Below are 23,950 nucleotides of genomic sequence, written 5' to 3'. Positions count from 1 at the left end.
AGATTTTCGATAAATTTCACGCTAAAATTTACCTAGCCATTAGTTTTAGCTGATCTTCCCTCCTATGACACACCCTACTGGGCATGCACCGGCTCCTGAATGTTCTGAACCCGCTCCAGTGTTGGTCAAGTCTTGTCTTGAAAGAGCTCACACTCGGTGCCGTCACAACACTCTCTGGTAGATTGTTCCAAGAGTTTACAACCCTCACTCCGAAAAAGTTTGCCCTCGCGGTTTTCTGGACTTGCAGCTTCTTCAACCTTGAGCTGTGACCCCTTGTGGGGCGAGCGTCCGCCAGCTCCAAGTTAAGGACACTCGACTGAGTAGTGCCCCCTGAGATGCCTCAATAAAGCTAATTAGAATCTACAGGGTATTCTCACAAAAGAAATTGCATATGGTGTTATAATGTTCTCTATTTTGGTATTGGGATATTACCCACTAGAAAATTGTGGAAAGGTATCCTTTCTAGTGGATTTTTACCTTTGCATCCTCCTGTTATGTACCGAAGATACAGCAACTCAGTACTCCCAGAAATTATAGGATCCTCCCTACGTACAAAGAGGATACAACGGCTACAGCCTTCCCTTGTACAAAGAGGATATTGCAGGTACATCCTCCCTCTGTGCAAAGAGGATACAGAGCTGCAAAAAGATAAACGCTTCCAGCCTCTACGCGAGATTTATTAGGTGTCAAATTAGCTCCAACTCGCCCAGTGAACATCCTTGAATCCCAAGAGAAAGTTAAAATACACCTTTGTCTTATAACTAAGCTCCTGCATACAGAATATTAAGTGACTATTAAGTCAGTGTGGAAATTCAAGTAGCACCATTGTTATTCCTGTTGACCACTGAGAGCGGGTTTTTGCCGTCATATTGTACGGCATTTTGGTGGTGGTGTTGTGTATAAGGATATGTAATTAGATGTATGTGAAGAATATTAAGAGTGAAATTTAGAATTGTATACATTGCATTACTTACAAAATTGACCTCGACTCATTAAGTCTGTGTCCCACAATAATATAAGAGAGTATTGTATTCAATATTAATGGGCTTACTGGGTGCCAAGTGTTGTTTTTGACCACCAATGGTCTATCCCCACCTTAGGTCTGCCTACACTTCACTTTGACCTTGGTCCCCTTCTACATGTATAAATTACCTGCAGTGTACAGCCAGTAGACTTATTTATGATAGGTTTTATTGTATCTTCATTTTAAACTTTGTTATAAAATTCACAAAATACTTAACACATTAAGAAATATATTTTCTTTTATCTCTTTATTTATCTATTTATAAATACATGCATAACACTTTCATGAATTATATAGTTTGCAAGTGATTGAGAATTATTATGATATCAATTACATAATTTCACTCAATATGTATTGTTATTTTACACGTGTTTCATGAATTACTATTTGCTTTAATGTCTACACATTCAGATTTACACGTAATCCATCGAAAACCAGATCTTGGGTATTGTATGTTAAACTGATCTTACTTCAGAATCAATGACAGCTCGATTAGATTGTATTACTGTATGATTTGTTTAGTTTGCCTATGAAGTAAGTTACGTATTTGATTGTTATATATTACCCTATCTTCACCAAACCTATCCAACCACCAGGTGGTTGGATAGGTGGTAATCTTCACTCGAAATAAGTTAGTGAGGGCGAATCTTCACTGTTACCATCATTCCTATACTTTGATATTGTATAATCAACCTCCTTTACAGATTAGTTAGTGTATTATGTTTCGACGTTTTATTGTCAAGGACCTTAAACTAGATAACTAACGGCATAAATTTTCTACGAATGTCTTTTGTAAATTTTTATACTAAAAATAGTGCAATTAAATTATTCTTAAACAACATTTCTTTTAATTACGTATAAGACAGGGCTCCACAAACATGCATTTCTAAATTCATGTATTTGCTGATTGTTATACTTTAACATACAGTACTTATCACCTCAATTGATGTTGAAGTTGCGACATAAAACAATCATTGCATCACTGATAAGTTTACTACACGCTTTAATTGTCACAGAAAACGGGATTTAGATGTAAACAAACCCATACCTTTGTTGGTTTTTATATTCGCGAACATTACCAAATTTAGATGTATATTACAAATTAATTGGATTTATAATGAATTAATTAAAGATACAATAATACATCAAACTTTAAAAGTATAACATTAACAATAAGCAAGAAATACAAGCGAATGTTTTATTGATTACGCCAATATGCGTGGTGTGCAGCTGATAGCGCCTGGCTCGCGCCGTAGTCACTGCTGCCGCTCTGGCTCAGATCATCATGGCTACTGGTGGTGTGTGGACGTACAAAGAGTTGATACTGTGTATTCTGGTGTGTGTGGGCCATGATGTGTGTGGGGGACGCCGTACTCAGGCTAAAATCGAAGCCATATTTGCATCAGGAGTCAGTCGTAAGTGGGAACATGAACGTAGAACGGTGTTGGTGGCTGGCGAGGAGACAGAGCTTGAATTATGGGGCTCGGGACTATCGAGGGGACTGGAAGCAGGGCTGACGGCGGCGCGGGGGGTGCAAGGGGCGCCGTGCCGGGCCCTTGTCACGCCCCCTCTTATCCCCAATCTCAACCTTGTAACACGCAATCACGCCGTCTTCAGCGTACCTGCTGCCCATACTCAACATATCCCACTTAAAAGCACCATGGAACTATGGGTGTGTACACGCGAGCAGCACCAGCACCCATACACCAGCAGTGGACGAACCCGTCACACGGGCGGCTGGGTCCACCAGGGAGAGCCCTCAAGCCTTCTGTTGGTTGCTAATCCCCAGCACAACCCAGCACACAGACTAAGGTAAGAACCACGTGGTGCGGCATCAGCTGATGCCCGTCAACATAACACAGCCAGACAGGTTACCCACCCCGGACATCACAAGCCAGCAAGTATTCAGTATCCACACTATTTACATGTATAGTGAAAGACAAAAGTCGTGTCGTGAAATTTGGTGAAAACATATGCCGAAGGGCTAAAACTTTTGGTGCACTCTGACTTGTGGTAGGGCTCTCATAATGTTTCACAGGTTATATTTAATCTTCGGACAAAACCGCGACACGACTTTTGTCTTTGATTGTACGTTTATAATATGAATGCTTCTTTCAGGCTTATGAGATGCCCGAAAGTATAGTGAATTTTGAAATATTAGATTAGGTTGCTATCTTCGTGTAGTACTATTAAATAAATTGCTAACTTCGGAAGGTTCGCACCAGTACTATCAAATTTAAAGATAGGGCATAAAATACGTGGTGGTGTGGTTAGCAATGTAGCTAGGAGTTTAACTGAGGTGATGTAACCTAATATCTGATGTTATTGCATTCAATACGTAAATTCACACTCATATTGCTAACTGGCAACCAGTTTCAACGTGGCCAACTAGCCCTAGTGTGGCAGTAAATGGGAATTTGTTAATAGGAAATTTGTTCTTCGAATATACGCGGAGTTGACAGATAGTGTCAACTGCGAAAGGAAATGTAGGTCAGTGGCGAGTTTTGTCATTTTGCATTGGCGTCCGAGGAACAGAGGCCATGGCCAACTCGTTATTTCCAAAGTAAATTCTTGTTCAGATTAAGGAGAGGAAATATGATTATCTCGCTGCTTTTTTCGACAAAACTTATATTGGTGTATTTTTTTTAATGGGCAGTATGCAAATTCGTTGGAAGAGTAAAGAAAAGACTCAAGTCAGTTTATATTAAAAGACATGTCTGAAAATAGTGTGAACTTACTAAGATTCCTTATTAATGTATAGATACTGTACAAAATGTGTGGTCTCGTCTGTTTACAAGGGTTGGAGCTGAAATTACTTGGTAAATGTCAACAATGGCACCTGGTCGTTAATTTTTTTATCTTAAGATTTCCACCCGTGTATATTTTGTAATGCATCAACTGCAAAATAGGGGAGGGAAGCCTAAAAAGTTTACATAAAAGATTTCATAAATAAAATATAGTTCATTTCAACAATTTTCAGTGAAACATGTCTGAACTACAGTTTAATCCAAAGGCCTCCCTGTCAAGTGTCCTCTTGTGTATATTTTGGATGTCACGTCGATAAAATCGGTGAAAACGGAAACCGCTGGAATTACAGGAAACGCACCGGCATTTACAGTAATTATGTAATAAAAAATATATAAATTTTTGGGCTTATCAGGTACTTTAGGATGGTTTTTTTTATTATAATTACCCCCCTTTTTTGTGGTGGAGACAGAAAACCGATTTTCGCTGAAAATTGCAGGCAAGATTTAACTGACTTACAGCGTCAAGTACCCCATATTGCCTCGAACATAAACACGTGAACCAGAACTAAATTAGGTCTGCTTTTAGCAGGAAAGAACAATTTAATGTTACCGAAAGGTATTCAGCTACGATAATAAATTTAAAATGTGGTTAAATTTTTTTTATTTTTTTTTTAAACTGAAAGTAGTTAGGGAACCATTATTTTTGAAAAAAACTTATGTCGAAATAAAAATAGACTACACTACAGTAGTTTGAACGCTGTGATAGACTGGAAGAAAAATGCTTCTCTACGTGACATCGAAGACAAATATGACCAATACATAACCCTAGATAAACACAATCAAATTCTTCCCTTAATTTTGACCCGTCACCTTCTAACCATTGATCAAAGCCACCGCCTTAAAAAAAAACTTGTTTTATGAATCTTATAATTTTTAATTGTTGATGGAATGGTGTAGTTACTTCTATCCTTGTTACGCGCTTAAAGACCTTAGGTGTTGAAGCGCAGTAATAGCATTATAACAACGACCGCCAGTGGACTGCCACGTTGGCCTTGAGTTTTTTAACCATCTTAATCATGCCAAAGTGTAGTGCTGCTGGGTGAGAGTACGTCACATGCACACCTGTTTAATTCTTATCTGTCGTAAGATAAGCTGTGATACTGTTAACGCCCCACGTCAGAACTTTAGTCAAGGGTAACCTCTTGTGGGAAAGGATGTACTTTCTAAGGTCAGATCAGACTATTTTTTTACATTCATACTATGTTAAATATAAGCCTCTTATAGGGTATATCTTCAGAATTTAAGTTATAATATTAAATCCTTGAGCAAGGGCTTCCGCTGGAACTTTTCCAGGGTGAGGGAATAGGCTAGCCACCACATTTGGGCTCTGTGGGCGAATATTGTTGGCACTTTTTTTACTGTCTGGTTCTAAAACAAAACATGTGAAAACCAGACAAATTTTGTTGAGATCTGGTGAAATTCGTGACATCAATGCAGCAGCGATGAATTGCTTTATTCTTTAATTAATAATTTTTTTCCTTCCCTTCGTTTTTGTTAGACTAAATCCTCTTCTTTTGTTAGGTATTTATTGCTTATATATTTTCACACAAGCCTGATATAGGGGGGGGGGGGGAACTGCCCCCCTCTTGCCGCCCCCTCCCCCCCAGCGGATGCCCATGTCCTTGAGCCCTATCCTTACGATGATGGCGAGTTGTCAGTGCTGACCCCAGAGACCCACTTGTGTTCAAAACAGTCAACAATAGGAAGCGTTGTTCAGGTTCATTGCACAGAATATTTTGTTATTCAAGAGAAACAGGTGTGGGTATTGGCTCCTCAAAGGTCTAGGTCAGGCTTGTCCAATAGGATTTTTTGTTCCTCACCATAGTTGTGGCGATCAGCTGCCTAGACTCACCATGCTGCAGAAAATATGTTTAACAATAAGCTCGTCTGTTAGTCATTATATAAATGTTGTAGCAGTATTTGAAAAAAAAGGCAATTGAAAGAGTAAATTGGGTTGTAACTTTATTTTGTAAAATAAAATTGATAAAACATTAATAAAAGATACATTATTTATCAGTGCAAATTTACAGTACGTAGTTTAGTGTAACAAGGCAGTCTCTCTCTCGTAGCAACTTTCTGAAATCTAGCATCGATAACGGACAAGCCTGGTCTAAGTTATTATGTTGACACTTAAGTCGAGTGATCTGGTTTGATAACACAGTTTCCAGTAACCTAATACATAACGCAGTTCTCGTCTCCGCTTGACCATTATAATTCTTTTACTTTGATCTGTCCAATTCTGCTCAGCTTTCTCCTATCTCGTTTCTTTTTTTAGTCTTTTATTTTACTCGCCTCTGACTACTCCTGTATTTTTTAATGTTTTTCCGATGTATTTTCCATTATCTGGTTTGTTGTCAGTTGTGTTCACCTCTTTCTGTCATGTGTCCCAGTGTGTGTATCTTTGTTTTCCATTTTATATCTTTACCACTATCAATTTTACTTTGATTTATTCATGCAAAATTAGTTTGTAATTAGTACAATTAACGTTTGCCTTCATTGGTTATGGATAACTTAGGGTAAATAGGTTAATTAGTGTGTAATGAGGCGAGGGTAGTGGCAGATACTGTGCGGGTACATGGATCTCTCCAGAAATATAGGTAACCTTGATACGAGTTTATTGCGTGTTGTGTACGTCTGTTGTCTGTCAATGTTTATGGGTATTGATGATGTGCTTGTTGAGCTGTGGCGTGGTTCGTCGGTAGTGCTATGAATTGTCTCCCACGCAAAATATGTTTTATACGAGGGGGGAGATGAAAGGTAAGCTGATCAGCGGTGGGACGTGGTTTAGACACATACAAAAAAACATCAGTCTGAGAGCGTATGCTGTTGAAAGTATAGTAGGACGTGGAAGAGATGGAGTTAAGAATCTCATCTCCAACAATCAAGAACTATTAAAGGAGGAAAAATAATTTACCGGGTGATTACAAATGATCATACAGATTTAACATGAACAAAAAAATACAGCGAAAAGCGTAATAAACTAATAAGGAACTCAGTTTAATATTTTTTAAGATATGGAAGTTCACATTGAGCTTTTGCGGTTCTGCAGATATCAAAGTGGTATTTTGTTTCTTTCCATATATTTTGAAGCTTATACTGGACTTCTCTTAACAGCCTCATGTATCCTCTCTTTAAGAATGTCTTGAGTTGTTGACATTGGTTGAACAAACAGGGGCTTAAAAAATCTGTTATTATAGCTTGTTATCACTTTAGTTTTAGAATTTTTTCATAAATGTATAAAATCGGGAAGATATTTTAGTAAATACCTGGGGTGAAAATATCTTATTTGTATTCTGAGATTCCGATCCTATGAAGCTGTAAAATATAGTGTAATTGATGTACCCGTAATAATTCTTGCCAAAATTTGTACTTTAAAATTTTAAATAAAGTTAGTGGACCTGTAAACACCATGGAAGGTGTTGTAATTGAGACGCCCCCGCTCCCTGTCAGTGGGGGGTGGGGTATGTAATGTCACCCACTGCACTAGTTAGCCCTTCTGTTGGTCACGTTACTTACATTGGGTGGAGCTCGGCTACAACACCTAATGTCAGCTTTTGTTATTATGATGCTTTATAAACCGTGTGTCCATGCACAATGCAAGCTTCATTTTTTCTCGTAGAGATTCATCCGGATCGACCTGGACTGGCTTATGAATAGTTGTGTAAAATGTTTGGATTCACAAGGTAATCGTAGAGTGGGTGGAAAGATGGACGTGCTTCAAAGCAAAACCCACACATTCACGCACAGTACTTTACCCGCACACCTCCATTTGAATAATGCACGCAGGCACGCGCGCGCGCACAAACAGGGTGATTGTCTCTCTCTCTCTCTCTCTCTCAATAAAACATCTTAAAACTAAAAAATGTCGAAGTTTTTTCCTTGGTAAATGATTCTACCTGCGGTGTTGACCATCTCTTCTTATCAGCCTGCAAAAACCGGGAGTAAGTTTTGAAGGTGGAGAGGGATTACATTTTGAGGTGGCGAGGGAGTCGAGTGGGAGTAAGCTTTGGAGGAGGATATAAGCTTTGAAGGTGTGGAGGTGATGTAAGCTGTGACCAATACAGTATGTGGAGCATCGCGCATTCACTCGCTCGCTGCTGTCTGGGGTGAGTCACTTGTCGCCCGTCTGCAGCCACACACAATCTGCCACTGCACATAACACACACACACACCCAAACGCCCTTTATGTCAGTTAGCCATCACCAGAGCCATATATAGGGATGTGAGTGGCCAAACTCTTCCCTATATGTAGTATGGCTCTGGCCACTACAATCAACACACTCTTAAACTAGTTCACCACACTACATACAAGCCAGTCTACCAACACACATCACACTTGCCAGTCACCCACCACATATAATACACTCAAGCAAGTCTAGAAAATACACAACACACTCAAACCAGTCACCATATGCTGTCAAAGCAACGCACTTACGGCAGTTCAAGAGACTCTGCCGCCTTCTCAAGACTCACTTTTCCACCAACTGAAAACACACTGCACTCATCTCAAAACTGGCTCGAGTCAGTCGCCACCATGGTCAAAATACACGCCTTGACCCCTCTGTCTCTCACTTGTAAGTCAAAGCGGTGACTCTTTGTGGAGCGTGTCCCTTTTCAGTCATGCAACGTGCGCACACGAGAGAGGGATTGAAGATGAGAACAGTAAATAGAGAGACCTGACAATACCAAGCAGAGAGAGAGAGAGAGAGAGAGAGAGACGACAAATAATCTAAAAATTTTAGCTATCAGTATTCTATCTCACGCCTTGTTGGCCCTTGATCAGTAACACGGACACTACCTTACCACACCTCTGGCCCCCCTCCCCCCGCCTCTGAAATATTGTGTGGACTTGACCTTGATTGGTAACACTGCATGGTCAATGGGTCACTGTATCAGGATGTTGATCGTTCTCCGGGTTCACTTGGGGTGACAGGATGGTGTTGATGGTAGTACTGCGGGTGTGTGGTCTGTTGTAGACGTTGGTAGCACTAGATTCAGTGACAGGTTAGGAGATTGTTGGTCGTACTGCGGGGACTAAGGTAGGTGAAGATGTTGGTAGCACTGTGTGGTCGACTGGTATGCATTAGATAATATAAAAGAATATTGAAAACAGTAAGACTGTTGCTTGCTATCCCCTTCAGGCTGTTGCTTGCTATCTCCTTCAGGGTGTTGCTTGCTATCTCCTTCAGGGTGTTGCTTGCTATCTCCTTCAGGGTGTTGCTTGCTATCTAGTTCAGGGTGTTGCTTGCTATCTCCTTCAGGGTGTTGCTTGCTATCTAGTTCAGGGTGTTGCTTGCTATCTCCTTCAGGGTGTTGCTTGCTATCTAGTTCAGGGTGTTGCTTGCTATCTCCTTCAGGGTGTTGCTTGCTATCTCCTTCAGGGTGTTGCTTGCTATCTCCTTCAGGGTGTTGCTTGCTCTCTTCTTCAGGGTGTTGCTTGCTATCTCCTTCAGGGTGTTGCTTGTTATCTCCTTCAGGCTGTTGCTTGCTATCTCCTTCAGGGTGTTGCTTGCTATCTCCTTCAGGGTGTTGCTTGCTATCTCCTTCAGGGTGTTGCTTGCTATCTCCTTCAGGGTGTTGCTTGCTAGGGTGTTGCTTGCTATCTCCTTCAGGGTGTTGCTTGTTCTCTCCTTCAGGCTGTTGCTTGCTATCTCCTTCAGGGTGTTGCTTGCTATCTCCTTCAGGGTGTTGCTTGCTATCTCCTTCAGGGTGTTGCTTGCTATCTCCTTCAGGCTGTTGCTTGCTCTCCTCCAGGGTGTTACTTGCATGACATGGTAGAGGTGTGAGGGGAGGGAGACTTACAGGGTCCCAATAGATTAATGTATGCACTCAGGTCTTGTGAGCGTCTGGCCACAACTCGGCGACAGCTGTGTATGGTGTTACCGCTCGACCCTGCCCTAGTGACTTATGGTTGTGACATATGGTTGTAGTTTGTGACTGTTATGGGTTGTGACATATGGTTGTATTTTGTGACTGTTATGGTTGTGGGTTGTGACATATGGTTGTATTTTGTGACTGTTATGGTTGTGGGTTGTGACATATGGTTGTATTTTGTGACTTATGGTTGTGGGTTGTGACATATGGTTGTGGGTTGTGACATATGGTTGTGGTTTGTGACATGGTTGTAGTTTGTGACTGATATGGTTGTGGGTTATGGTTGTAGTTTGTGACTGATATGGTTGTAGTTTGTGACATATGGTTGTGGTTTGTGACATGGTTGTAGTTTGTGACTGTTATGGGTTGTAGTTTGTGACTGATATGGTTGTAGTTTGCTGACTGTTATGGTTGTGGTTTGTGACTTATGGTTGTAGTTTGTGACTGTTATGGTTGTAGTTTGTGACTGTTATGGTTGTAGTTTGTGACTGTTATGGTTGTAGTTTGTGACTGTTATGGCTGTGGTTGTGACTGTTATGGTTGTAGTTTGTGACTTATGGTTGTAGTTTGTGACTGTTATGGTTGTAGTTTGTGACTATGGTTGTAGCTTGTGACTTATGGTTGTAGTTTGTGACTCATGGCTGTAGTTTGTGACTCATGGCTGTAGTTTGTGACTTATGGTTGTAGTTTGTGACTGTTATGGTTGTAGTTTCAGACTGTTATGGTTGTAGTTTGTGACTGTTATGGTTGCAGTTTGTAGACTGTTAAAGTTGTAGTTTGTGACTGTTGTGGTTGTAGTTTGTGACTTATGGTTGTAGTTTGTGACTTATGGCTGTAGTTTGTGACTGTTATGGTTGTAGTTTGTGACTTATGGTTGTAGTTTGTGACTCATGTGTAGTTTGTACTGTTATGTTGTAGTTTGTGACTGTTATGGTTGTAGCTTGTGACTTATGCATGTAGTTTGTGACTGTTAGATGTAGTTTGTGACTTATGGTTGTAGTTTGTGACTCATGGTTGTAGTTTGTGACTTGGTTGTAGTTTGTGACTCATGGTTGTAGCTTAGACTTATGGTTGTAGTTTGTCAGACTGTTATGGTTGTAGTTTGTGACTTATGGCTGTAGTTGTACTGTTATGGTTGTAGTTTGTGACTTTATGGTTGTAGTTTCAGACTTATGGTTGTAGTTTAGACTGTTATGGTTGTAGTTTGTGACTGTTATGGTTGTAGTTTGTGACTGTTATGGTTGTAGTTTGGACTTATGGTTGTAGTTTGTGGCTTATGCATGTAGTTTGTGACTGTTATGGTTGTAGGCTGTAGACTTATGGTTGTAGTTTGGACTATGGTTGTAGTTTGTGACTTATGGTTGTAGTTTGTGACTGTTGGTTGTGGTTTGTGACTTATGGTTGTAGCTTCAGACTGTTATGGTTGTAGTTTGTGACTTATGGTTGTAGTTTGTGACTTGTTGTAGTTTGTGACTGTTATGGTTGTAGTTTGTGACTTATGGTTGTAGTTTGTGATTTATGGTTGTAGTTTGTGACTTATGGTTGTAGTTTCAGCTTATGGTTGTAGTTTGTGACTTATGGTTGTAGTTTGTGACTTTATTGTGAAGCTCAGACTGTTATGGTTGTAGTTTCAGACTGTTATGGCTGTAGTTTGTGACTTTTGCAGTAGCAGACTTATGGTTGTAGTTTGTGACTGTTATGGTTGTAGTTTGTGACGGTTATGGTTGTAGTTTGTGACTGTTATGGTTGTGCTTTGTAGACTCTATGGTTGTAGTTTGTGACTGTTATGGTTGTAGTTTGGACTGTTATGGCTGTAGTTTGACTGTTATGGTTGTAGTTTCAGACTGTTATGGTTGTAGTTTGTGACTTTTATGGTTGTAGTTTCGACTTATGGTTGTAGCTGGTGACTCATGGTTGTAGTTTGTGACTGTTATGGTTGTAGTTTGTGGCTTGTGGTTGTAGTTTCAGACTGTTATGGGTGTAGTTTCGAATGGTTGTAGTTTGTGACTTCATGGTTGTAGTTTGTGACTGTTATGGTTGTAGTTTGTGACTATTATGGTTGTAGTTTGACTGTTATGGTTGTAGTTTGTGACTGTTATGGTTGTAGTTTGGACTTATGGTTGTAGTTTGTGACTGTTATGGTTGTAGTTTGTCACTGTTATGGTTGTAGTTTGTGACTTATGGTTGTATGACTCTGTAGTGGTTGTAGTTTGACTCATGGTTGTAATTTGTGACTTATGGTTAGTAGTTTGTGACTTATGGTTGTATTTTGTGATTTATGGTTGTAGTCAGACATGGTTGTAGTTTGTGACTTATGGTTGTAGTTTGTGACTCATGGTTGTAGTTTGTGATTGTTATAGTTGTAGTTTGTGACTCATGGTTGTGGTTTGTGTCTTGGTTGTGGTTTGTGACATGGTTGTGGGTTGTGACTTATGGTTGTAGTTTGTGACTTATGATTGTAGTTTGTGACTGTTATGGTTTGTAGTTTGTGACTTATGGTTGTAGTTTGTGACTTATTGTTTTGGGTTGTGATTTATGGTTGTAGTTTGTGACTTATGGTTGTAGTTCGTGACTCATGGTTGTAGTTTGTGCAGTACCGTATTTAGACTTGTGAGGCCCATGGGCAGCCTCTTTGTTGAGGCCCCTCATTATAACTACCAAGAGGGTGGGGTGGCAGTGAAGCGAGCCTAAACATCTGAGTTCCGGGGGCGCTTAAGCCCCCAAATTTGAACACTTATTTGGAGAATTTTGAAGCCATATGCAGTTATATTGAGGAAATTAGAACATTGAGAATTTTAATTAATATGTTTTATTGATTGTGCAAATTCCCAACACACACACACACACACACAAGTGAACATGACTGGAGTCATTCATGTGGTTTCAAGTCGACCAGCCCTGATAGCTACTACCGCACATGTGGAGGCCCCCAGATTGTGGGAAGCCCTGGGCAGCTGCCCACTTGCCCCACTCCTGAATCCGGCCCTGAGTTTGTGACTTATGGTTGTAGTTTGTAACTTATGGTTGTAGTTTGCGACTTATGGTTGTAGTTTGTGACTGTTATGGTTGTAGTTTGTGACTGTTATGGTTGTAGTTTGTGACTGTTATGGTTGTAGTTTGTGAGTTATGGTTGTAGTGTGTGACTTTAAGGTTGTAGTTTATGACTGTTGGTTGTAATTTGTGACTTCTGGTTGTGTTGTGACTTGGTTGTGCTGGTGTTGTTATGGTGTGTATTTTGTAGTTTGGACTTCCGTTGTAGTTTGTGACTCGTGTAGTTTGTGCTCGGTTGTAGTTTGTGAGTTCCGGTTGTAGTGTGTGACTAGTATAACGTTTGTTTTTGAATTTTATTTTACTTTTAGCTTTTGTATCTGGCTTTTTATTATTTGTTCCAATTTCTTTAGTTTTTGTGTTTGCTGTTTTGTTCATGACTCGTGTGTGTGTGTGTGTGTGTGTGTGTGTGTGTGTGTGTAATAATAATATATGTATATGTATATATGTAATAATAATAATAATAATAATAATAATAATAATAATAAACGGTTTATTAATAGAGTTGCAGCCGGTGGCTGAAAATATACACCCATTTGATTTAGACATAATGATATAATATGCATTGAATACATTTACAGGCTGTACAGTACATAAATCAGGCGTTGTTTATTATTTTAACAATAGATGGGATGGTGCTGTTCTTATATCTATCAGTCGGGCTCTTATGGGCTGAATTTTGTTGTAGTGGCGGACTGCCGAGTTGGGTGGGGGCTGCCGGTGGCAGGAGGTGGCGATGGCGAGGTGGTGCAGTAGTCCACTGCCAAACCTTTCTAGTGCTTGGTGGTGGAGGTTACTGAGGGATGGCATTTCCAGGGTGGAGAGCGTTGGTGTAGCCGGAGTATTCTGCGCCGAGCATGATTCTGCAGGCCCTTTTCTGTACCTTCTCTAGCTGACGTTGTTGGGTGTGTGTGTGTGTTTTTTTTAGTTGTTAGAGGGCATGATTTTGATATTACGACTGACTAGTGTGGTGTGCCGCTGTCTATATAGTAGATAAAACACACATCTCCTGGTCTAAAGGTCGCGGGCCCTCGTCCGGGGCACCCCTATTCTATCCAGCTGTGAATAGGTACCTAGCTTTACAATTGGGAGAATGGAGGCATTCAAGTGCAGCGCCTACCCCCACTACAAAAAGAAATGAAAAATGTATGTGCAGCTAATTCTATATGTTTGTTTCTTTCTGTGGTTAAATATGGTGACATGGAAGGTTGAGGTTCCCAGTTTGTATTCTGTATATGTAGTGCTTGTTGGTGATTGTTTCTCTAATAGTTAAAGTTTGTTTTTGTACGTTGGTGTTTGTGGCCTTAGATGTTGACATTTGGTTGATATAATTGACGCGGTCTAGTTATTTAGGAAATATATTTGGCTCTTTATTTTTCGCAGTTGTACTACACCTCGCTCTTTGTCCCAGGTGAATGATGTCGGAAATATCTGAACATGCCGAGTCAGGAAAATTGGTGTATTGAACACCTCGTCTGTGTGGATGTATACATTAATAATTATAGGAGACGGGATAGTGTTGGGTGGGTGAGTGAGTGAGAAGGCTAGGTTTTTGTGTATAGAGGGATGACGAGAGAGGAGAGTGAGGCCAGGGTGAGAGGGTGGGGAAGTTCTTTTTGTCTCGTGTATAAAGAGGTGAGAAGAGTTCAGTGGGTACATTGATTTAACGTGCCAAGTGTTGGTAGAGGGTGAGAATAGTATGGTGGAAGGTCAGTTGAGGACATTTGGTGCTTGGATGACAGTGTATCAGTCTAAGCAGCAGCAGGGCGCCTCTCAGACACTAGTCAGCAGACTGGAGAATGTGTGAGCGGCGGGGCACTGACTCCTGGTCACCACCTCAACTGTTAGTACCCTGGTAAGCTACTTTCACTTCTGTCACTTTCGTACTGCAGCTGTTGCAGTTCCTAATATTGCTTCACGTCTTCCAGAGGACCAAAAGTCAGTTTACTCTTAGACTGAGCTTGGAAGAACAATAATTTTTTTTGTGCAGCTTCACGGAGTTTTATTTCTTCAGATTTGCCCCCACACAGCTCGGGGACTAGTTTATTGGGCATTCCCTTACTTTCTGTACAAGGTGAAGAGCAGAAGCATTGGCCCAACAGGGAAGCAGGCAGAGTTTACTTGCCTTCTTTGATTGCAGTTTACGGGTGTGAGTGCCTGAAGTTTTGGTTGTCTTAGCAAGTATACATACAGCAGCTGTGCACATCACTTTAGCGTTCATGGCTCGTTTCTAGTATTGAGAATGCGTTTTATATGAATGAAAAGTTGCGCATGGGTGGGGAAATAAGATGTGACAGACGGCCTTGGGTGCACCTGGATGTGTGTGTGGGGGGTGCAAGAGTTTCAGAACACGGTACGAGAACAAACAGGGATGGATTATAACAACCAGACACAGTGACTAGATTCATTACAGTGTAATCTCAGAGTTAGGAGTTATTTGCCTCATGTTTACCTTGGACTTTCCTGGGGGATTTGACGACCTGTTATTTATGTTTCTTGAAGGGTTGTGGTCGCTTGTAACTAAGATCCTTTCCAGACATGGATTAACCGACCCACTGTATCCTGCGCTATCCGGGCTCTTGAGACAACGCTTGTGATATTTGTTGAATATTTACAGTACACCTGTCTTGCTGGTTGAGGCGTTACTGAGACCAGCGGACACGGTCGGTTATGTTGCCCAGGAAGTAACTTACCAATAGGGAATAAAGTATTACTAAGGCAGTGTTACTAGGAAATGAAATATTAGTAAGGAATTAATTAGTATTTGGAAATAAAATATTACTATAGGAAATAAAACAATTTGAAATAAAGTATCACCAGGGAATAAGTATGCCACAAAACTCTCCTCGTGGGTGGGTGTATCTTGGTGGTGGCTGCTGGCCTTATAGCTCACAGCCTCAGCACAACCACCTCACGCTAACAGGCACTGTGAATGAAGGTAGGGGTAGCGGCGCTATGAATGAAGTTGGGTAGCGTCCTGGGGCCACTTTAAACCTCCCGCGCTTTTCCTGCCAGACCTTTATTAGTGGTTCTCCCGCGCGCACTACACCAACACGCTATCCGCTTTTGGACCGTTTGTGTACATTCTTTATTTATTTATAGATTTACCATCCCTCCCAAGTGGCTTTCAGTTACCTCTTAAAGTAATTTTATAAAAGTTTATTAATACTGATTGATACAGGTGAAGGTAAGAGGGAAGTTTTATCCATCCTCCAACTTGGAGGATGGTTCTTAACGCTCCACTCAGGTAATGTGCAGTACAGTAATGTGTGTATGCCTATTTCATTAAAGATAAACAATATTATTAAAAGTTGAAATTGATATATAAATAAGAAAACCTTTTTCGATTTTAAGAGTATTTTTATTTTTTTAAGTTTTATTAAAAATGCATCGTTGTACAGAACAATTTGCTCAGGTAAGAAAGAATAGTTATATTGCCGTGCCAGCTGCCAAGATAAGGCGACCCGCGCGTATTGGTTCACATCCTTCGAGTTAGTGGCTTATCCTTCATGAATGGAGTTAGTAGAGTTTCCGGAAACTTACCAGCGATATTATTCACACGAGAGCTGTGTTAGTTGAGGGCGTTCAGGTATATTATTAAGAAGTAAAGTTAACGTAAACCTACCATTGCGACTTTGTAGCCTAGATCAGCAGCCTCCACCTACGTACTTTTCTAACAGTGTATACAAATACAATTAAATGTCATAAAAAATGATATACATCCACGTTCTCATTTTCCTTTATAGTTCAAAGAAGCCACGACGAACAAACAATAACTGGTTTCCGGTTAACCAGTCGGGTGGGTTATTTATTTTAGCACGCCAGGCTCTTTTAAGTTTACTTTTATCCTCTTACTTACGTTGTAATTCTAACGTTTTCTTTCTGACAATCTTTGAATACACTGCCCCATGTAAATGCTGTTACTGTGACATGGGAAGAGGATGTTAATGTTTACTAACTAATGTGTCACGTCACAAAAAAAAAACTTAGTACCTCCCGGGTAGGTTATTCGCCTCCTCCACTTGAGACAGGAAACATTAATTTTGTTATAATCAGTGGCCAGATTTCTTTAGAAAAGGTATCTTAGTAAGTGACTTCTTGTTTTGCCTTAAGAAACAACTGATGTTGAGTTAGAAGGACGGAGGGACAGGTTGAAGGATGAGATCAGACTGTTCCATCCAGGCTGCAGGTGGTGGTGTGGTCTGCATCCTGGCCTCTTTATCATCATTTCCCCGACCACTTGCTACCACCTGAATTTTCTATCGTTTACCACATATGAAACCAACACTTGATAAAAGCCTTGGTTAGTGGATGTTGAGTTTACTGTATAGTGTTGTATTGGAGGGAGGAGTGAAGTACAGTATAGTGGTGCTGGATTGGATTTAGAGGGAGGGAGTGTGGTTGGGTGCAGGTGGAGAGGGGAGATAACTCAGCTGCGGGTGTGGAGTGTTAAAGGGGCGGCGCCTCTCAATTCTACCTGCTGGTATGTATCCTTCAGTGAACGCGGGCAAAACCTTGTCAGGTGGAAATTGTAATCTTAGGAAGTAAACATTAGGCTATGACGAGGTGTATGTTGTCAGGTTTGATTATAGTCCAGTTTATTGTGCAATTACGCTCAGATTTTTTATTTATTTTTTTAGATTTTCAAACCTGTACACTTTTTAAAATACAGAGTATAACCAACCAGAAAACCAATGTTTCCATTTCCCCGAAATTATGTATGGCGGCCACCTTGGATTTTGAAAAAATGACCACCTGCAAAGGCATTTTTTCTCAATATTTCGGCTTTTGAAACACCCAGGGGCAAAGAAGTCAATAGTATGGTACCTGGTATAATGTGGTACAACCATTTCTGGGGCCATTATGCATTGTGAAATTTTTTATAGTATTAGTGTACAACACATACAGACATGAACGGTGTCAATACTGCAGTGACAGGCTGCACAATTTGGCCTACCACAGATATTTAACATTGATGCCACTGGTCAGATTCTCTATGAAGACTACATGTCAGAGCGAATCAACGATGTCGGTCTATGGGAACCGGTGAAGATAAGGAACTACAAAATGTACGTCTGCAAACAAGAAAACCACTGTGAAACTGTGAGACAATATTGTAGATCTGAAGGAGACCAAAGATCTGTATGGACAGCTTATGGTCCTTGCCAGATCAAGCAGAGACATTAATCAGAAACACGTCATTGGATACTACGACTTTTCTCTTGACACCTAAGGCACTGTTTGCCCCAGATGGCACAATGCTGTGTTACGAGTGAGCGTTCCATCGTTGGTTGTGGATTCACAACGTGAACGTCTTTTGTTTGTGACGTCATTTCTGCCGCGTCCGCTCGCTTTGTTTACTGTAGTATGGGCCGGCAGTGTTAAGTTAAGTCCAGAGCATCTCCTTTCTTGTGTACAGTATGTTTCTCGTGGTATAACGTGTAAGCCTTGCTCGACTTTTTATAACACCAAGTAAAGTATTATTTGTGAAAAGATTATTGTTAATCATATTTTGGAGTTCCACGGAAAATAACTTACTTATTTATGAGGGTTTTCGTGTGGTGGGATAAACCACGTTGTTCATCAATAGTTTCTAGACTAAATAAGTCTTTACTTTTTGTGGTCATTATTTTGTCACTGTTAGTCATTTATTTGATCAGATTTAACTTGTATTTGTTTATTTTTGTACATACCGATATATTTATTTTATTGTTTATTTGTTAATATATTCTGCTAGTAAAACTACTGCATGTATTTCAATATACCCCATAGTAATGAGGTGATAATTTGGTGGGATCTATTCCTGGACCTATAGTACAAAGTGTAATTTGTGAATTTGTGATATTGTTGTTACACCCTTAAAATTTAAGGGTCGTAACAAAATTAGGCGACCTTATAAGGATAGATCCCCTTTTCCTCATTATCTGTGGGGCCTGTTAAATATAAAGGGAATCTTTATTATTGTTTAATCATGAAAAGCTACGTTTGATGTGGAGGAGTTTGTTGAAAATCATCCGTAGAAATGTTGAAAGACAGTGTGTTAGAAGGATGATTGGATAAAACGCCGATACATATGAGATTGAGTATCGACGTAGTCCAAAAGTCTGAAATTAAAAATGTTATATTAACTGAGCTTGTAAATGAAGAGGTTAACGCTGCCGAAGGGCACTGACTTTACTTCATTGACCCCAAACTGTAGAGATAAGAAGCTAGGAATTGGGCATGGAAGGCTAGAACGAAAGGATAAGTTGCATGAGTTGGCTTTGAAGGAAGAGAAGGGAAAGAAGGCGTGAAGGCAGCATGGATGGCGATTAGCACAGATTAGCAGTAAGAGACAAGACTTACAGGCATTGTCTTTAGAATCTGAGACAAAATTGTCTGTATGTGACAAAACATTTGAGACTTATGCCTTAACTTTTTGACGAGGGAGGGATCAGAAGGAGTTTTTCATGCAGTTTGAGAAGATTGCAAAGTCTTTTCAGTGGCCTGAAGAGTCATTAGTTGCTATGATTCAAGTGTGCTCACTGGGTCAGCTCGTTCAGCATTTCTGTCTTTGTAGTGAAGTTTGTCGTAGTTATAAGTTGAGTGAAGAAAGAAATTCTTACGACATATGAACTCATTTCTGGAAACATATAGAGTGATATTTAGGACTATGAGAAAGACTGATGCACAGTCGTATATAAAATTTGTTTATTCATTGAGTAAAATGTGTGGAAGGTACTGGATAAAGTCTAGCGGTAGAAACTTTTTGAGGAACTTGTTGTGTTGATTTTAGAACAGTTCAAAATGAGCCCTCCAAAAAGAGAGATATACAATTGTTACTTGGGAGAGAGAGAGAGATGTGTAATGTTCATAAAGCTGCTGCGTGTAGCTGATAACTATGCCCTTATACAAAATGCATCATGTTAAATCTCAAAATCATTCAGGTGGAAAGGGTTTTGTAACCAGAAAAGGGTGGTAGGCAGGATAGTAGTACTGCTTCAGCTACAGTAAAGTAAATTTTTCGTGGAAACTCAGATGAGCTTTCAAGACCTATACCAAGACTAAAGCATTTGTCTGTGTTTACTGTGAAACCAGGTCATGTGATTGCGAATTGCCCTAAATTGGAAGCAAAGAAGGAAGAGCCAGTGCTCTCATTCGAACCTCAGGAGAAGTTTGACAAAACTTTAGTGAGAAATCGCCCAAAGGAGGATTCTTTTGAACCTTTCATGTTTGATGGTTCAGTTGCAGTTGAGGAATCAGGTGATCAGTACCCTGCGAAGATTTTGCGTGACACTGGTGCTTCTCACAGTATTCTGTTGAAAGGATCTGTTCCCTGCGTGGAAGATTCCTATACTGGAGAGCATTTGGTGCTTAAGGGTGTCGGTGGAGTGATCACTGTTCCTTTGAGTAGGGTGTTTTTAAGAACTCCACTTGTGACTGGTTGGGTGACTATTGGTGTTCAAGATTCTCTTCCTGTGACAGGGGTTACTTTTTTTGCTGGGTAATGATATTGCAGGAGCCAGCGTGGTGCCAGATCCTGTGGTATCTTCGACTCCTACAGTGGAGAATAATACTGGTTTAATTGAAGAAGAATACCATGATTTATTTCCTTTATGTGCAGTCACAAGGAGCCAGACTCTTCGGAATAAAGTACAGTCCGTTCCTTCAGTTGACCCTAAGCTCTGTATTGCTGATAGCAGTGCACCTGGCAATGATGAAAATGATTTAGGTATTGAGAATCTGTTTGACAGTCAGGATGATTCATTTGATAGTGTCATTGGTGGGAGAGATGTGAGTGAAGCTAAAGATTCAGTTAACATTCATTCCCCAAAATCTGAAGCTGATCTCTCTTCTGGTGACAACATTACCATTCAGAAAGTGCCTGTCACCAGGGAAAAACCGATAGATGATCAGCAGAGTGACTTCGAATTAGCTGAACTCTGTAGGAAGGCTGTGGATATGGAAGAAGCGGTTCGCTTGCCTGTTTGATACTACATGGATTCAGGGCTACTTATGAGGAAGTTCAGATCTGTATCTGATCCTGCTGATGGGTGGAATGTTGTGCATCAGGTTGTGATTCCCAGTTGTCACAGGGGAGAAATCTTGAAATTAGCACACGACTTTTTGGGAGGACATTTAGGCGTTAGGAAAACATACAAAAAGATTTTTTCTCATTTTTACTGGCCTGGAATGAAAGGTGATGTTGCCAGATACTGTAGAACTTGCCATGAATGTCAGATGGCTGGTAAACCGAATCAGGTCATAAAACCTGCTCCCCTTAAACCCATTCCTGTGGTAGATGAGCCATTTAGCAGAGTTATAATTGATTGTGTAGGTCCTCTCCCAAAAACTCGACGTGGCCACCAATATTTGTTAACAATCATGTGTACTACCACCAGGTACCCAGAGGCTATACCATTGCGAAACATCAAAGCAAAGAGTGTGGTAAAGGCTCTGACTAACTTCTTCACTAAATATGGCATTCCTAGAATTGTACAGTCGGATCAGGGTACTAACTTCACTTCTTTCCTTTTCCAGCAGGTGATGAATGAATTGGGTATTAAACAATACTTAACTTCTGCATACCACCCTCAAACCCAAGGTGCCCTAGAGAAGTTCCACCAGACTTTTAAATCAATGCTTATGAAATACTGTATGGAGTCTGATAAGGATTGGGATGAAGGAGTACCACTTATGTTGTTTGCCATAAGAGAGAGTCCCAAAGACTCCCTAGGATTCAGTCCCTTTGAAATGATTTTTGGTCATGCTGTAAGAGGTCCTATGACTGTGTTGAAGGAAAGTTGGATAAGTAATCAAATAAAAGTCCATTTGTCAGTGTATGTAGAGAAGTTTACAGAGAAACTGAAGAGAGTAGGTGAGATAGCTCGTGAAAATCTGTCAGAAGTACAGGAGAAAATGAAAAAGCAATGTGATGAGCTTTGTCGAGCTAGAGAATTTAAGCCAGGAGATAGGGTTTTAGCACTTATACCCCTGTATAGAAATCCCCTTCAAGCAAAATATGAGGGTCCATTCACTATAGTTAAGAAATTAAATGACCTCAACAATGTCATAGCGACTCCAGATAAGAGAAAATTGGAGAGTTTGACTCATATCAACAGGTTGAAACCGTATTTTGGTAGGAGTGAAGTGGTTTGTTCGGTAACAGGGGAGGAGGTGGTCCCAGACACTGATTTCCAAGTGGATATCCCCATAGAAATCTGTAATTCCAGTATATTGTGTGACCCTACCTCTAAAGTATCCCATCTTTCACAACAGCAGTCTCAGGATGTTTTGCAACTGCTGCAGGAGTTCAAGCCACTCTTCACCGATGTGCCACGCCAGTGTTCTCTGCTGGAGCACGACCTGGTACTGCTGCCTGGCACATCAACCATCAAGCAAGCACCCTACCGAATGAGCCCTGATAAGCGGGAGAAGCTGAAGCAGGAGGTGGAGTATCTACTGGAACATGACCTAGTGGAGAGGAGAAGTAGTGCATGGGCGTCACCCTGTGTGCTGGTGCCTAAACCCGACGGAATGTCCACATGTGTACTGACTACAGGAAGGTCACCCTGGTGACACGTGCTGATGCATATCCATTGCCGCGCATCGACGATATCATCGATAGTGTGGGTCAAGCATCCTTTGTCACCAAGCTGGATCTTCTCAAAGGCTACTACCAAATCAAACTCTCGGAAGAAGCAAAGCAGATTTCAGCTTTTGTCACTGCGGAGGGGATGTGGCAATACAAAGTTATGCCCTTCGGCCTCAAAGGAGCACCAGCAACATTTCAGCGAGCGATGCATATAGTGACGTCAGGCCTGCCTTGAGTGTATGCCTATCTAGATGATCTGGTCATCATCGGTGACACATGGGTACAACACATTGGCCGACTCCGTGAACTCTTCAATCGTCTAGCAGAGTTCAGCTTCACCGTAAACCTACCCAAAAGTGAATTCGGACATGCCACCTTAATCTTCCTTGGTCATGTCATTGGACATGGGAAAATTGCTCCAATTGATGCCAATGTTGTCGATATTCTCAGTCTACCCGCACCTCACAATCGAAAGGCTCGTCAGTCCAAAAAGAAAGTTTGTGTGGACTGATGAATGCCAGACAGCATTTGAAAAGGTTCGTGGGTTGTTGGCAACGGCACCTGTACTGCAACTCCCGGACTTTAAGAAACAATTTGTGATACAATCGGATGCGTGTGACACAGGAGTTGGTGCTGTGTTAATGCAAAAAGGAAAAGATGGAATATTGCACCCGAACTGTTATTTCTCGGCCAAACTGAAAAAGCATCAACGTGGATATGCCACAATAGAAAAAGAAGCATTGGCCCTGTTGTTAGCTCTGGAAAAGTTTGAGGTGTATGTAAGTGGATCACCTTACCCAGTTATAGTTTATACAGATCATAATCCACTTCAGTTTGTTCATAATATGAGAAATAAGAATCAAAGACTGTTACGGTGGTCATTAGCTCTTCAACCCTATAATATAGAAATCAAACACATAAAGGGCTGTGATAATATTGTTGCCGACACTCTATCTCGTGTTGAGTAAAAGTTTATTCAGAGCTTCTTAAACTTTTAAATTAAGGGGGAAGATGTTACGAGTGAGCGTTCCATCGTTGGTTGTGGATTCGCAACGTGAACGTCTTTTGTTTGTGACGTCATTTCTGCCGCGTCCGCTCGCTTTGTTTACTTTAGTATGGGCCGGCAGTGTTAAGTTAAGTACAGAGTATCTCCTTTCTTATTGTACAGTATGTTTCTAGTGGTATGACGTGTAAACCTTGCTCGACTTTTATAACACCAAGTAAAGTTTTATTTGTGAAAGATTATTGTTAATCATATTTTGGAGTTCCACGGAAAATAACTTATTTATGAGGATTCGTGTGGTGGATAGACCACGTTGTTCATCGTAGTTTCTAGAGTAATAAGTCTTTACTTTTGTGTTCATTATTTTGTTACTCGGTTGTCATTTGTTTGATCAGATTTAACTTGTATTTGTTTATTTTTGTACATACCGATATATTTATTTTATTGTTTATTTGTTAATATATTCTGTTATTAAAACTACTGCATGTATTTCAATATACCCCATAGTAATGAGGTGATGATTTGGTGGGATCTATTCCTGGACCTCTAGTACAAAGTGTAATTTGTGAATTTGTGATATTGTTACACCCTTAAGAGGCCCAAGGGTCGTAACAGCTGCA

General features: G+C 40.5%; 1 protein-coding gene across 1 annotated transcript in view; it reads left to right on the top strand.

Moving 5' to 3' along the window:
* Positions 1 to 2,300: 2,300 nt before the first annotated feature.
* LOC121855550 (unextended protein-like) overlaps positions 2,301 to 23,950 on the top strand; it is a gene marked incomplete at its 3' end in the record, with an annotated part of 64,156 nt that continues 42,506 nt past the window's right edge. Inside the window, 1 exon segment of the mRNA XM_042350548.1 lies at positions 2,301 to 2,836. Coding sequence (XP_042206482.1) covers positions 2,310 to 2,836 — 527 coding nt within the window.

Source organism: Homarus americanus, unplaced genomic scaffold (genome assembly GCF_018991925.1).
Source record: "Homarus americanus isolate GMGI-L3 unplaced genomic scaffold, GMGI_Hamer_2.0 scaffold48406, whole genome shotgun sequence".
Taxonomy (NCBI): domain Eukaryota; kingdom Metazoa; phylum Arthropoda; class Malacostraca; order Decapoda; family Nephropidae; genus Homarus; species Homarus americanus.
The sequence above is the reverse complement of the archived record's forward strand: the minus strand, read 5'-3'. Positions and strand labels throughout refer to the sequence as shown.